General features: G+C 38.4%; 1 protein-coding gene across 1 annotated transcript in view; it reads right to left on the reverse strand.

Annotated features, from left to right (window-relative positions):
• Window positions 1-15,382, reverse strand: part of SDK1 (sidekick cell adhesion molecule 1) — a 1,320,044-nt gene that overhangs the window by 12,725 nt on the left and 1,291,937 nt on the right. Inside the window, 2 exon segments of the mRNA XM_007498416.3 lie at window positions 9,939-10,068; window positions 13,223-13,343. Coding sequence (XP_007498478.2) covers window positions 9,939-10,068; window positions 13,223-13,343 — 251 coding nt within the window.

Raw genomic sequence — 15,382 nt, forward strand, 5'->3', positions numbered from 1 at the left:
ATGCCTGTGAAGCAACTAATAGAGAAAATGCCTGACAATTTTGGTATTTTATTGGCAAGATGAAAGCCTCAAACATTATTAGGGGATGAATTAGGTACCAGGGGTGCGTCTCATCGGTTGATGTGGGAGGGAATTTGAAAACCATTTTGAATGTTGAAAAGGATTTTTCAAACCATGATTTGTGAGGTAATATTAATATAAATTCATAAGTAGCAGTGCTGAAAAACAGCATTTGTGGATGGAACTTATTATTTCTAACTACAGCAGCATAAATAGATACGGCATGTGTTATATGACACTTTGAGTACAATACCCTGCAGCATGAGTCAGTCAGCACTCTGTGATCCTGGGACAGGATTCTTGGAATGATGACTTTGGGAATAATATCTCTGAGAATGGTTGAAAAAGGGGGAGAAACAATGGCATCACCATTTCTTCAGTAAAAAAATCCTACTCAGAAAAGTTCTTTCAACTAGAGAACCATTATAGCTTTATATTCATTATTCTCATTGCTGTCTAAAAAAGAAAAAGTACAGGTCGGGAAGGGGGCCTGGGAAAGACTGTCTTTCCCCTTCTGATAGAATTGTCCTTCTTGCCTCCCTGCTGAACAGATGGTTATGTCAAAACATTCACTTGGGCCCAGTTCTAGCCTCCAGCTATGTTATAAATAGGATACATTTTATACATTATTTTTTTCCTTGACTGTCTTATCTGCTACTATGTTTTAATCTGGAAGCTGCCTCCAGCCCTTTGGTTAGTAGGTAGAGTACAAATCTTAAATTCAGATCATTCACTGGCCATTCCTAATGATGATGGTGATGCCACCTAAGTAGTTCTGATCTCTGACTTTGTTTCTTCTTCCTTTTCTTTTTGAGACTAGATCTCTCCACCTTGCCCCACTGGAAGTATAATGGCCATTCATTACGTCCAATTCCATTGTTGGTCATCATGGGGGCTTTGAACCAGGTTTTCAACCTGGTCTGGTTTGTACCCTTTAAATAGCTTAGAAGCTCTCTGCTTCCAAGGGTTCATCATATTGGTAACAGTGTGGCTCTAGCCACTGAAGCTCAGAGCTCCGGAGCTCAAGAGATCCATCAAGTCCAACCTTCCTTAACAATGATAACACGTGTCTAACACCACATATAATACTTCAGTTTCTTCTTGCTGAGAGGAGAGCAATGTGGGATATGGAGCCCATTTAGACCATCTTAAGTCTGTTGGAGGAGCTTCTCTATCTTACATTTTAGAGTTGAAGGTTAAATCAGAAAATCATTTCTCTATCCAAATCAACCAGAGAACCAAAAGAGAACACAGGAAATATCATTATCAATCAAAGCCTCTGAGCTTTTGAAATACCTTGTTGTAACTGGCCTGCATTTCTTTCCTTCTAAATTTTATGCAATAAAACATGTAATTTCACTTCAATAAAACTTAAGAAGCAAAAGTTTGGAGAAAATAGAGTTCATCATTTCCTAAGCACTGTGAGAATACAAACGAAAAGAGGATAAGAAGCAGAAACAGAATAGATGAAAGATCTAAGGAGATTACAAAACAGAAGTGGCCCAAACTCTAACTGAACTTCACAGTGTCTCAAGTGACACTTCCATGATGATCAAAAGCTAGTGTCCCCACTGATACCTCTGTTGGGAGCCCATTAGCACTTCCTGTCTAGAAGTCCCCCAAACAAGTCAACATCAAAGTCTAGATGTAGCATGATTATATATCAAAGAACTCAGGAGAAAAATAGATGTGGCACATTTCATCCACACAGAAAACCTCATAGTGCCCAGAAAACTTAGAGTAACTCAGGCTTCTAAACACCTCTCATATCTAGAAGAGGTCCCACTGGATAATTCTAAAATAATTATCACTGAATAATTGTACTATTATATTATGATTATATATATTATATTATCATCATTATAAAAAACAACACAAAGTGTCCTACTAGATACATTTCATTGACTTTAAAAGTAGGCCCAATTTGCCCTATTCCCAATACCGACTCCCTCCTAAACAGCTCAATGGTATAGTGAATAGAATGCTTAGGTTAAAGTCAGCAAGACCCAAGTTCAAATGTGGCCTCAGACTCTTACTAGATGTGTGATGTTGGATAAGTCACTTAATCTCTGTTTCTGTTTCTTCAGCAATAAAATGGAGAGAATAGTAACACCAACCTTCCAGGGTTCTTGTGAGGAGCAAATGAGATAATATTTGCAAAGTGCTTAGCATAGTGTGTGGTACACAGTAAGTACTTAATAAATGCTTGTTCTTTCCTTTCTTTCTTCCCTTCTGTACCTCAGCTCATGGACACTAATGAGCTAAATAGAAGGGAAATGTATTCCAAAGAGGTGTTGGGGTCACTCTGAGAAAGAGCATGATTCAAAGGAGTGACGTTGCATAGGCTAACTAAGAAGGGCCATTTGCATGGTACCAATGAGTCCAAAATTTAGCTTTAGGTAACAAAAATGCTGGGGGTGAAAACTGGTTTCCTCTTTCCCCTCATGCTGTCTTTGGATTAGTCAGCTGAAGCTGGAATAGAACTTCCTCACTAGGCTTCTATAGGATTTCACTTGACAACCCTCAGTCTGAAACACAAGCATAGCCCTTTGCACCTCATGCAGTGCCAAATGAAGCTCTAACAAAACAGCTCTTGGCCATACCGATAGACAGTGAATTCAATGTCTTTTGTATCTACAACTGAGCCAAAAAAAAACAGAAAGTGGTCATACCAGAATGCCATGTGCTGTACCCATCTAGTTTGGGTTCTGTGAATCTTAAAAACTACTCAGACTGTACTTTAGAAGATTTTATTTAGCTATTTCCTTATTGTAACAATGGAGATACTTGGTCTAAAAGAATCAGGAATGTCTTGGGAACTTTACATTACTCCATCCATACTTAGACATACTTTAGGGGAAGATAAAGTCATAAACTCCTGATTGAACAATGAAGGTACTTAACTCATACCTTATAGTGAAGCTAGAACTTTAAGCTAAGTCTATTTTTAGATCTAATACAAAAGGGTGTTAAGTACCTATAAAGGTTAAATTAATCACAAAAAGGTCAAGTAACTCACAAAAGGCAAGCTTAACAAAGAAGTGTGAAGTACACAGAAGATATAATCTAACCAGAGAAGGTGAGAACTAAAGAGTGGTGAGAACTAAAAATGGGCAGTCCTGGAAAAAAGCATCTACTGTGATTGGTAGGTGTGAAAATTTAGAGGAGGTGACATAAGAGAAAATTTCTTTAAAAGGAAGAGTAAAGTTGAGGAATTCAGTTCAGAGTGGAATTCGGTCCGGAACTCAGTTCAAGAGATTGGGTTCAGTGGAGGACTGGAGCTTCCTTGGAGACGGTCTTATGGTAAGTGATAAGACTAACTCCCTTTCCCTTAGGCTCAGAGAGGCCACTTTGGCCAAGGCCTTTAACTACTGCCTGGCTCAGCCTGAGCCAGAGCAGTTTAAATTAATTAACTCTCTCTCTCTCTCTCTCTCTCTCTCTCTCTCTCTCTCTCTCTCTCTCTCCCCCCTCTCTCTCTCTCTCTTCTTAATCCCTTCATTTATATTAATTAAAATCTTCATAATTCCCAGCTGACTTGGATATTTTATTATTTGGGAATCATCCCTGATGACCAATTATTTAGATTTCAAGTCACAAAAACTAAAATTATCCTTACAGTTTATAGGTTCTCTTTCAGAGGGATCAGTGGCCTGAATCCTTGGGTTTGATCAGCCCAGCATGGAGGGAAGTGGAAAGGTGGAACTTATTTGAGATTTAATATTGATTTAGAGTATGAATGTTAGGGGAAAGTGCAGCCTGGGCATATATCAGATGGGTACTTTCACTCTAGGCTATGGATATCTGAGAGAAAGATGCTCACTGGGAGCTTCTTCGTTGTTTTGACTGTGTTTACTCAAAAAGGTTCAACTTTCCAAACTTGGAAAAATTTTTTTTTAGGAAAGAGTGATAATGAATGGGGGCACAAAGTTGTTTCTCTGATCTACTTAATACTCATGATACTGCCCTAATGCATTTGCATTTTAGTTTCTGATCATTCAACAAAGCTCCCATGCAATGTTCTGTACGAAAATACTTGTCGAATGGATAAATGATATAAAAAGGCAAGATAATTGGCAAATATTGGTCCAACCTCTTGAATAGATACATGTGGAGGAAGGAAGCACCGGAGCTGTCAAAGGAAGATCCAGCCTCCTACAGGGTAGAGAGTGTTAAGAAGCATCTAAAGAATATGCCTCTGGCATTACAGTGCTCACTTGCTAGCCCATCTCTAGAAATTGTAAGTGGAGAAAGTCTCTCTAAGAAAGATACAGCTTACAACTATCCAGTTACAGGGTAATCCCAGAATGGCTATGTGCACACTGCTTTGTATTAGAAGATAGGTGGGAAAAAGAGAGAGGAGTTGGAAAGAATACTGAGTTCACCATCTTATCTCATTAGGAACAGGATGGAGAGTGAGAGATGGGAAGTGATCACGTAGGGATACAATAAAAGACATTTAGTTGTGGGGATAAAGATTGAGACTTTGGCTATATGTTAGCCATCCAGGTTCTTTTACAGTTCAGTCCCAACAAAGTTGTCAATCAATTAATCAATAAACATTTATTAAATGCCTACTACAATCAAAAAAACATGCTAAATACTAAGGAAACAAAAAGAGGCAGAATGACATTCCCTGCCCTCAAGGAGCTTATAGTCTAAAGGGGGAGACAACATACATTCAAATGCAAATGCAAAACAAGCTATACACAGGATAAATAGGTAACAATTAATGGAGGAAAGGCATGGAACTTAAAAGGGGTTGGGAAAGGCTTCATGTAGAAGGTGGAATTTTAGTTGGGACTTAAAAATCTGGAGTCAGAGGTCCAAGAAGTTTTATTGCAAACCATGGAAAGGATTAATCTTTTCAGGAAGACATAGAGGTGTGTTTTTAGATTTCAAAATAACAATCTCCAAGAAGCCTTCACTGATAAACTTGAACTCACTCTACTTTTTAAAAATTCTCACCTGGGGGGCAGCTGGGTAGCACAGTAGATTGAAAGCCAGGCCTAGAGATGGGGAAATCCTAGGTTCAAATCTGGCCTCAGACATTTCCCAACTGTGTTTGGGCAAGTCACTTGACCCCTATTGCCTAGCCCTTACCACTCTTCTGCCTTGGAACCAATACACAGTATTGATTCTAATATAGAAGGTAAGGTTTAAAAAAAAATAATGAAAAAAAGTAAAAATTCTCTCTGTTCTAGTAGATGGATTAGAAGCCCAAATACCTGATTTTAAGTTCTGGCTTTGACAAGTAGTATGGTTTTGGGCAAGAAGCTTAACTTCTCTTTACCACTGGATTTATAAAAGTTGTCTGAGCTCAAGTACTTCCATTTTGAAAATTGTTCTCCATTTGGTTAAGTAGAGAACATACTCCAATTTCTCCCCTACCATAACCACAAATTGCATCACTTTCCTTTTTATAACCACAAATTGCTCCACTTTTCTGAGTTCAGGAAGACATTCCCCAGTTGTTGAACCCAGTTTCCCTGAAGTGATTAATTTGTTGCTGTTGTCATTTTAGTCATATCTGTTCTTTGTGACCCTCTTTGGGTTTTCTTGGCAAAGATACTGGAGTTGTTTGCTATTTCTTTCTCTAGCTTATCTTACAGATGAGGGAACTGAGGCCAACAGACTTCAGTGACTTACCCAGGGTCTGAAGCTATATTTGAATTCATGAAGATGTATCACTCTTTAAATCCTCTTCTTTCCTACCCTTGTCCTCTTACATCAATAACTACAAGATGTCTCAATATTTATACTTGACAGGGATGACTTTTAGATATCCTATTGTGCCTTTTTTCTTGATTGGGTTAGAAAAAGATGAAGATATTATGGCTCTTTGAGTAGTTTTGTAGATGTGTCCTTCCAATCAGTCAGTTGATTAAGAAAAAAATTGAAAATGTTGACCTGCTAAACAAAGTAGTCTCTTAAAAAAAATCCTTACCTTATGTCTTAGAATAGATACTAAGTTCCAAGGCAGAAGAGAGGTAAGGGTTAGGCCAATTGGCATTAAGTGACTTGCCCAGGATCATGGAGCTAGCAAGTGTCTGAGGCCAGATTAAGTCTTCCTGTCTCCAGGTCTCATAGTCTGTCCCCTGCACCACCTAGCTGCCCAAATATGTTATCCCCAAGGTCCCTTTCCGCTGCTCACATTCTATGAATTTATGAAAATATACAAATACAGGGTGCCCCCAAAGTCTTAGTATAGTATGAAGTGTTAGCAGCTGAAAACTGCTAAGACTCTTGGGAGACCTTGGATTCAAACAGCTCTTTGAGGGGAGGGGCTTTCATTTTCCTTTTTGTATCTTCCTGGTCTAGAACTGTGCCTTGTACATAGAAGGCCATTAATGAGTACTTGTTGAATTGAATGGTTAGCGTGTAAAACAGCAAGTGATAAATGTCATGAGAGTAATATAATCAAAGTGCTATAGAATATGGGAGGATGAAGAGTTTACTGTAGGCTATGGACAGTTGGAGATTAAAGAAGGCTTCTCATTAGAGAGGGTGGTCCCAAGGCCTTGAAAGATGTTTATGCCTTTGATAATCACAGATAGGAATAAAGAAAAGGTAGTCTTTTTAGGAAACCACAGGAGCAGAGGTTCTCATATCAATTCATGTGTATATTTGTTCTGCCCAATTATATTATTGTCCTTCAAGTCAGAGACCTTTAACTGAAACTGCTCTCTCAAAAGTTACCATTGATCTTTTAATTTCCAAATTAGTGGCTTCTTCTCAGGCTTCATCCTTTTTGACCTCTGAAGCTTTTACTACTGTTGATAACTTGCTTTGATACTTTTTTCTCTCCAGATTTTTGTGACACTGCTTTCTTCTGGTTTTACTCCTATCTGACTGATCACTCCTTCTCAGTGTCCTTTCTTGGATCTTTATCCAAGTCATATCCACTAATCATAGATTTCCTCCACATTTTTGCTGGGCTCTCTCTTCTTTTCCTGCTATACTATTTTACTTGGTGAGCTCATTAGCTCCCATGGAATCAAATATAATTTCTATGCAGATGATTTTTAGGTCTATTTGTTCATTCCTAACCTCTCTTCTTATCTCCAGTCTTTTATCTCCAAATGACCACTGAACATCTCAAACTGGATACTAAAGACCAAAAGTGAACTAATTATCTTTCTCCCCAAACCCTGGCCTCTTCTTACTTTCCTCTTACTTTCAAGGGTAACGTTATCTTCTCAGTCAACCAGCTTACAGCCTTGGTATCAGCTGTGAGTCTGCATTCGCTCTTACCCATACCCTCTATATCAATCTGTTGTTAAATCCTGCTAATTATGCCTTTGCAACACATTTTGTATATACTCCTTTCTCTCTTGTGACACTGCTGCCACTCTGGTTCAAGTCCTCTTCACCACATTCCTGGGGCTACTGCAAAAATTTCTTAGATCTTTCTTCCTTAAGTCTTTCTTCTGTGAAGATTAAATTGTAATCCCTTGATTGTAACACTGAAGGTACTTATCTCTTCCTTTATTGGGAAGATTGACTTGTAATCCCCAGTCTATTTTTAGATTTTAATCCCCAAAAGTGTTAACTCAGTATTTGAAGTAGATCTACCCATTTTAATCTACAAAATAGTAACTAAATACTAAAGGTGCGAACTAACTACAAAAGGTGTGATATAACCAAAAAAGGTATAATCTAACCAAAAAAGGTACGAACTAAAGAGTGGGCAGTCCTGGAGAGAACATCTACTGTGATTGGTAGATGTGAAATTTAGGGGCAGTGACACAAGAGAAAAAGATCTTTAAAAAGAGGACCACAGAGGCCAGAAGATATAGAGACCGGAGGAACTCTGACTCAGAGTTGGACTGGAGGATCAGTCTCTCGAGCTTGGAGTAAAGAAGAGTCACTCAGAGGAGAGACTGGAAGACAGACACTTGAGGAGAGACTGGAAGACAGACACTAGGACTTGACTGTGGAAATCGACCCTGGAGGAACTTGTGCAGGAGATCTCAGACTGCTTTTCTATTAGATGGTCACTGTGGTGAGTGAAAGGCTGACTTAGTTTCCCTGCCTTTCTGGAGGTGTGAACCTCCGAGAAAGGCCCATCATCTTGAGATTCTTTTCCCTGATTAGGGCCTTAGAATTTCTACCTGGCTCAGAGGAATCAGGAGTTCTCTCTCTCTCTCTCTCTCTCTCTCTCTCTCTCTCTCTCTCTCTCTCTCTCTCTCTCTCTCTCTCTCTCTCTCTCTCTCTCTCTCTCTCTCTCTCTCTCTCTCTCTCCCTCCTTCCCTCCCTCTATCCCTTAATTTCTTCCCTCTGTTGTAAGTAAACTACCATAAATTACATTTTACTTTAGAAATTCATTTTGGGATTTAGAAATAAAATCCCTGGCCACCACCAATTAAATATTTCAGTCTAACCAAAATAAATTTTAACAATTCACTCTAGTGAAGAATCTTTCCTCTCTCTACTCCACTATCAAAATAATCTTCCTAAGGATTAGGTCTGATTATTTCTCCCCTTTTTGTCAATAAACTTTCTATTACTTCTAAGATCACATATAAAATCCTTTGTTTAGATTTTAAAGACCTTTATACCCTGACTACTTCTTCTCTTTCTATTCTTCTTATACTCTGATCCCTTCTACATATTCTAACATCTGGAGATAGCAGCTTCCTTGCTGTTCTTGTCTAAGATAACTCTCAATTTGGTGCATTTTCAGTGACTGTCCTCCATACCTGGCATGGTCTTCTTCTTTATTTATTCCTCTTGGAATCTCTGACATTTTTTTGAGACTTAGATAAAATCTTGTCTTCTGTAAGAGGCCTTTCCCAGTTCCCCATAATCTCTAATTTATTCTATCTATTTCTTGATTGAATATAGTTGATTTCATTTTGTTTCACATCAGAGCGTGAGCTCCTTGAAAGCAGAGCTGTTTTTAAATTTCTTTACAACCCTACTGCTTAGTACATTACACACAGCAAGTGCTTAATAAATGCTTGTTGACATGACTTTTTCTCCACAGCATCTCAGATGGTACTTACAGACTAGATACTCAAAAATTAAGACCTGTGTACTGTGTTGTTTCTGTTCAAGTTATGCTACATACAAATGATAGAAAGGACAAGATGGAGATAATCAACAAGGGAAGACACTAGTATTAAAGGTTATCAGGAAAGGTTTCTCAAAGAAGAGGGGATTTTAGTTGGGATTTGAAGAAAGCCAGTAGAGCTAGAACTTAAAACTGCCTTCTTGATACAAATTCAGTAATATCTTTTGTACTGTACTGTACTCTACAGTAATTATTCTGTGCTGCTCTAGATTTTAAGGACTTGGATTTAGATACCACCAATGCAGGGTGACCTAAACACCATGGGAAATATCCATGATGTGATATAGGAAGGGTCAGATGGGAAGACATCTATGGGACTAGGAACCATGGCAGGCAAGACATAAAGGGATCGAGAGAATACAGAGTACAAATATTGTATATTTTCTGGGGCCAAAGGGATGATAATCTATATAACAAAATAAGACTAGGCAGCAGGTTTAGGGTTATGAGATTTGAGACTTTACCAGACCAAGAGATGGTGGTAACTGAAATCTACTTTATGCTAGATGTTTGAGTATTTCCCCTTTGTTTAGTATTGAATAAACTCATTTGAACAAATTCACTGCAGCATGGAGTATGGATTGTGTTCTGAAAAAGTATCAGCAAAATTCAAGCTCTAGAAAGCTCTAGCAAGCATTTTGGGGCTGGGCAACTGACTCCTAGGATGAGGCTCAAGTGAAAGCATGCCTTCCAGGAGTATCAAGTACTCTGGAAGTATAAGGATTCTTTACATTTATACTATTAGTCAGAAAATGTTTACATTCTTTAATCAGAAATGGCACTGCTATTGTAGAAAAGTACTCACCTCAGATTCAGATGCATCTACAGATTTCTCCTTCAGATTTGCACTCTCAGTTAGCACAGCTCCATTGTATTTGTTGCAGATGTCTTCATCAGAATAATGTAGACCGCCAGGACTTGGTCGAGGAGGAGACCTAGAAGTGTGAAGAGGGCAGGGAAGTGGGGCATGTGACATTACATGAAGGGCAGCCCAGAACATAAAAGGACTTTCATTTTGAGTTTCGCAATGTGCCTTTTTGGCACATACTAACCCTCTTCACAGGCACATACTGTAGAAGGGGGCACATGTAAACCTGGATGCAGTTCTTCAAGCCTTCCACCACAGGACATCAAATCCAATTGGCTGCTTTTGGTTTCCTTCTCAAGGGCCAACTTGCCACCCCCATAATCCCTGTTTCTGAATAAATGCTGAATGCCTCTAAATTGGAGGCTTTTGCTTTGTAAGTCAGGTACTGAGGACACTTGGAAGCCACTTCCAAAATTCCTCTATAAGCACAAAGCTAGTCTTTTAGTGAGAAATAGCCCTCTCTTGCCCTAAAGCATGCCCTGATAAATCTGAATCAGTAGTCAGCAGTGCAAGTGGCACTTTGAGAGAACATGTTGAGCTTAATTAGGCAGCAGGAGCCAATATCAAGGTGATGCGACTCCCATCATCTTCCACCTGCAAAGGCTTGATAGTGATTAGCCCTGGAATCCTGGAAATTAGCCCTTTGGCTATTGGCACCAAGGTACTGAGTGGTGCTGGGTGGAGGGAAGGAAGCTTCTGAGGGTATTCATTCTGCAGCTGCCTAGACTAGGTTATTTGGTTACTAAGAGAAAGGATCTGTTTTCAGGTGGAGAAATTTTGAAAGATAGTGAGGGAATTCTATTGAGATTAACTATCATTGTTTTTTGCATTCCCTTCCATTTATAATGTTTATAGCAAGGATACATGTAGCTTTTACATATTATCTTATTGAAATGTAATAATAGTAAAATAATAAAATAAAATAAATAATACAAATGAATAATAAAATAAAATAAAATCTTGAAGGCAGGGACTGTTTTTTTCAGTAGTTTAAAAACTTACTTTCTCAGGTAGAATCTATTACTAAGCATTTATTAAATGTTTATCGTATACCAGAATTTGGGAGGAAAAGCACAATTGTGTCCATGACATGAACTCTTTCATATTGGTCACCTAAGTGAGAATAGCAATTATATCCTACTCTTCTTGCTTTCTGCTAGGACGATTCTTGGCTAAGGATCAGACCTGCATTTCCATTGCTCTGAAATCTATATATTTACAGGATAAGTGTAGCCTACCTTTTTTTTCTCCAAGGGGAGACTCACAGGCAATCTTTGTATGTGAGGTCACTGGCCAGGAATGTGTTTATTTTTAAAGGTTCCTATAAAAAGAACAGGTACTGGAGGAGGTGGGGGATAGATCTTTTGACCCTGTATGCCTAGTTAAAGCACCTCTGCATTGTCTGACATAGATTCTGGTTCCCCAGAAATATTGCTAATTTGTCCAAGTAAAAAGTCACCCCAAAATAAAGGACTTTGATTTCCACACCAAAGGTCACTCATTTTTTAAAAAAGAATGAATCTGTCACCTAACCATTTGGGTCCAATCTTTTTATTCCAAGAAGTTGAATTGATGCCTAGCTCACAAATAAATCATAAAATATTCAAATGTAATAAATGCAGAGAGAAATAAATCAACTAGGAGAATGTTATAAAGTACCAGTAAATGATGCTAGTCTATAACTGCCAAAGGACTGTAATTGTATGGAGAACCAGAAATTCATGTCTCCTATGTCTCCAAGGCCTTAGAAGCCATTTTTCAACGTTCAATTTAGTTACTAGCAAATTCTGGGAAGTAACCTTAATACCAGAGTACCAAAGACTACAATTTCATAAAAATCAGAAACAGAGAAAAGGGCTAATTCTTCTCTGGTATTTTGCCTTAAGTCTGGTGAATGGGAATTGCAGATTGTTACCTCTCAAGACTCTGAAAGGGAGGCCAAAATCCAGGCCTGAATTCAGTTTAATTCAGAACATCATGAAGAAAGGCATGAAGTATTTTTTCAGTCAAGAGGAAACCTGTAGATCAGTTCATTTGATAACTTCTGTTTTTATTTCTTAGTTTAAATGTATTTGTTCTTGTAAACATTATCTCCCCTGATGAGGAAGCTCCCTGAAGGTAAGGACTGGGATTTTTTTTCTTTTGCTTGTTTTTTTTGTCTTTGTATTCCCAGTACCAGTAGGTAATTTAAAAATTCTTGTTGTCCATTGACTTATGTTTGTCCAGGTATAAAAGTGATAGCAGAGGGGAGGAGTAAATTTAAACCTATGCCTGTTTCAGAAGAGTTTCCAACAACTTAACTCTTTGTCCTCTGATCTTTGCTGCTTCCTATGGATCCTCACATATCTCTATTTACTTGTCTCCCTGTGACTGCTGGGCAAGGGGATGAATATTCGCCAGTAATCCTGTGATTCTATGATGTTGTTGATGTGGATAACCCTTTCATTAAGGCAGATCACAACCAAAAATGCTTGCTCATTCTATGCTGCTGAAGTATCCCATGACAGAGATCCTCCAAAGGGCTAAAGTCTTTCCTCAAGTACTTTTGACTCCACAAGGACATCCATGGTGCATGCAGACTGTCCATCAGTTATTCCTTACCATTATCAAGAATGATCAAAGTGACTTGGTTCAAAGGAGAACTTTGTTTTTGCAGCTGTCCCTGCTTTAGTGACATTATTTATCTGTTTCTTCTAAGAATAGCCAATAAAGTATAGCTTAACATCACTATAAAGAGAATGATTAAAAATTATAAATGAATTCCAACCTTCTGCATTCCAATTTACATGATCAGCTACTTCATGTTATAAAATATGCCACTGTCTAGTGTAACCCACCAATGTAACACTGATCTTCACTGATGTCTCTTTTGAAGTTATACAGCATATGAGGCCAACAGTATTTTCTAATATAATAATTATATATTTTTATATTATTGTATTTTTATATTATTACATTTATATTTTAATTATATATTATATATATTATATTTATATTATTTTTTAATTATTTTGTCTCCTTATCCCCAGCATTAATCACAGTACTTTCTACAAAGTAAGCACTTAATAAATGCTTTCTTCATTCATTCACTCCAACATCCTACTTGCTTAAGTTTGAATGGAGAAATGTACCAAGTTACCCAACAAGGGCCCCTGCTAGGGGGTCAAAGTCACAAATTAATAAGTGGAAAGCACTGGTCCAAGCTAAAATGGTGTATGTACCTGGTGCCATTCTTCTTGGAGAAAGTGCTCTTGACATTGAGATGGCGACTGTTTAGCTCTAAGGCAGCAAACCCTCCATTATCCAGGGTAACTGATTCCTCCATATTGGAGATGCTTTTTCCTGTAGAAAATAAGTATGTGTATGATAAAAAGACCAACTTGTTTTTATCCACTAACAAGCAACTATCTACCAATAGGCCAGATCACTCCATCTGTATTTACTGGAGCAGTGCTGATTAATGAGACAAAGATGGTACCTTCATGGAGCTTACAGTCTAGTTGAACACCCACACACATTAAAAGTCAATTAATAATAGAAGGTAACTCCAAAACAGTAAACCAAGTGAGTGAAATAGAAAATAATGACTTTAAAAAGTATAGAGGGGATTTTCGCACACACACAAAAAATACTCTGGAAAGACTTATATGAAGTGATGCAAGGTAAAGTGAGCAGAACTAGGAGAACATTGTACACAATAACAACAATAAAGTGGATATAAATAACTTAATTATTATCAGCAATGCAAGGATCCAAGACAACTCCAAGGGACTCATGACACAAAAGGCTATCTATCCACCAACATAGAAAAGAACTGACAGAATCTAAATGCAGATTGAAGCATACCATTCTTCACTTTATTTCCTCCATTGATTTTTCTTTAGTGTAATATGTGTCTTCTTTTACAAGATGACAAACATTGAAATATATATTGTGTGATAACACATGCACAAGTTAGATCATAATACCTGTCATCTAGGAGAGGATAGAGGGGTGGGAGGGAGAGAACATGGATTGTAAAATGTCAGAAAACAATTATTTAAAATTGTATCAACAACTAATCTGGAAAAAATTAAATAAAAAAATAAAATTTAGAGGAAGAGCTCACTGTGGGCTAAAGAGATCAAAAAAAGTTGACTTCCCTGAAGGGAGGAGATGGACCTTTGTGATAGAGACATGAGAGAGAGAGGTTTTGCAGGACTTGTGGACCAAGATGCAGGAATGCAAGAACCAGGGTTACAATGGAATGTCCCCAGTTGTTGGCAGTTGAGCTGTGTCTGGGACTGGAAGTCACTTTTTTCCCTGGAGGCTTTTGCTGGCCACACTAAGAGGAGAAACTGGGCTTTTGGTGTCTGTGTCTCTGACTGGAAGTGACACACTCTCTCCCAGGAGATTTGAAGCTGGCTGAAAGACTTTTGTGAGGCTGACTTGGTTTTTGGACTGTGTCTCTGGCTCTGAGCAGTTGAAATTGACACTGAGAAGCTTTTGAGTTGGTCTATAAGGTGATCTATAAGAGAATTGAGCTGGCCAGGAGAAAAGGAGAGACTGAACTTTGTTTCTTTCTGAGATTAAGCTGAGAGATCTGGCTGATTTGTGAAGAAGAAACAAGATTTTTAACTGCTATTGTCTTCCATCTCCCCCAACTGTCTAAGAGTCACACTTGTGACTCCCCAAACCCTCAATTTTATATCATTTAGTCTAGGGAAACTCCTCATCCCTCTTAACTCAGTTTCCCATCCTGTTATCCCAATAAACCCCTTGACTGAGAAAGCAACTAGAGTATCTTTATAGTTCACTCAGGAGGGAAGGAAGAAGCAAAGGCTTCAAAGAAGATTTGGGAGGTGAGGGAAGAAAAAGGAAGAGGTTGGTTAAGGGAGGAAGTGAGGGAGGAAGGGGTTTAGGAAGCAGATTGACCCATCAGCAATCAGTAGGGATCAATAGGCAAACCTCAGAGTAAACCTCAGAGCAGTCCTCTGTGTACCAGTATCTGTGTGTGGCATTCCCCAGCACTTCTCTGTTCCTATCTCCATTACCAATAAGCATCCTCAGGTCCCTGTAGCAGCCTTCTCAAGTCAAAGCCAGAGAACAACAGCCATTGCTGAAGAAACAGGTTTCTACTCAGTTTACCTTCTCCAATTAGTGATGTTTCCCTCAGTTTACCATTCTCTATCTCAACCAATAATAGTTTCCAATCAGTTTATTCTTTATTTCACCTTGAAGGATGGGCAGTAATTGCATTGGCAGAGAGGAGGGAGGAATGCATTCTAGGCTGAAGAAGCAGCAGAGGCAAAGGCATGGAGATAGTGATTTGCATAGTTTTATGACCATAATGAAGAAACTGCCCTCACTGGTGTAGTGTGTAATCCCTCTCTCTTCTCCTG

This window comes from Monodelphis domestica, chromosome 7, assembly GCF_027887165.1.
Source record: "Monodelphis domestica isolate mMonDom1 chromosome 7, mMonDom1.pri, whole genome shotgun sequence".
Classification (NCBI taxonomy): Eukaryota; Metazoa; Chordata; class Mammalia; order Didelphimorphia; family Didelphidae; genus Monodelphis; species Monodelphis domestica.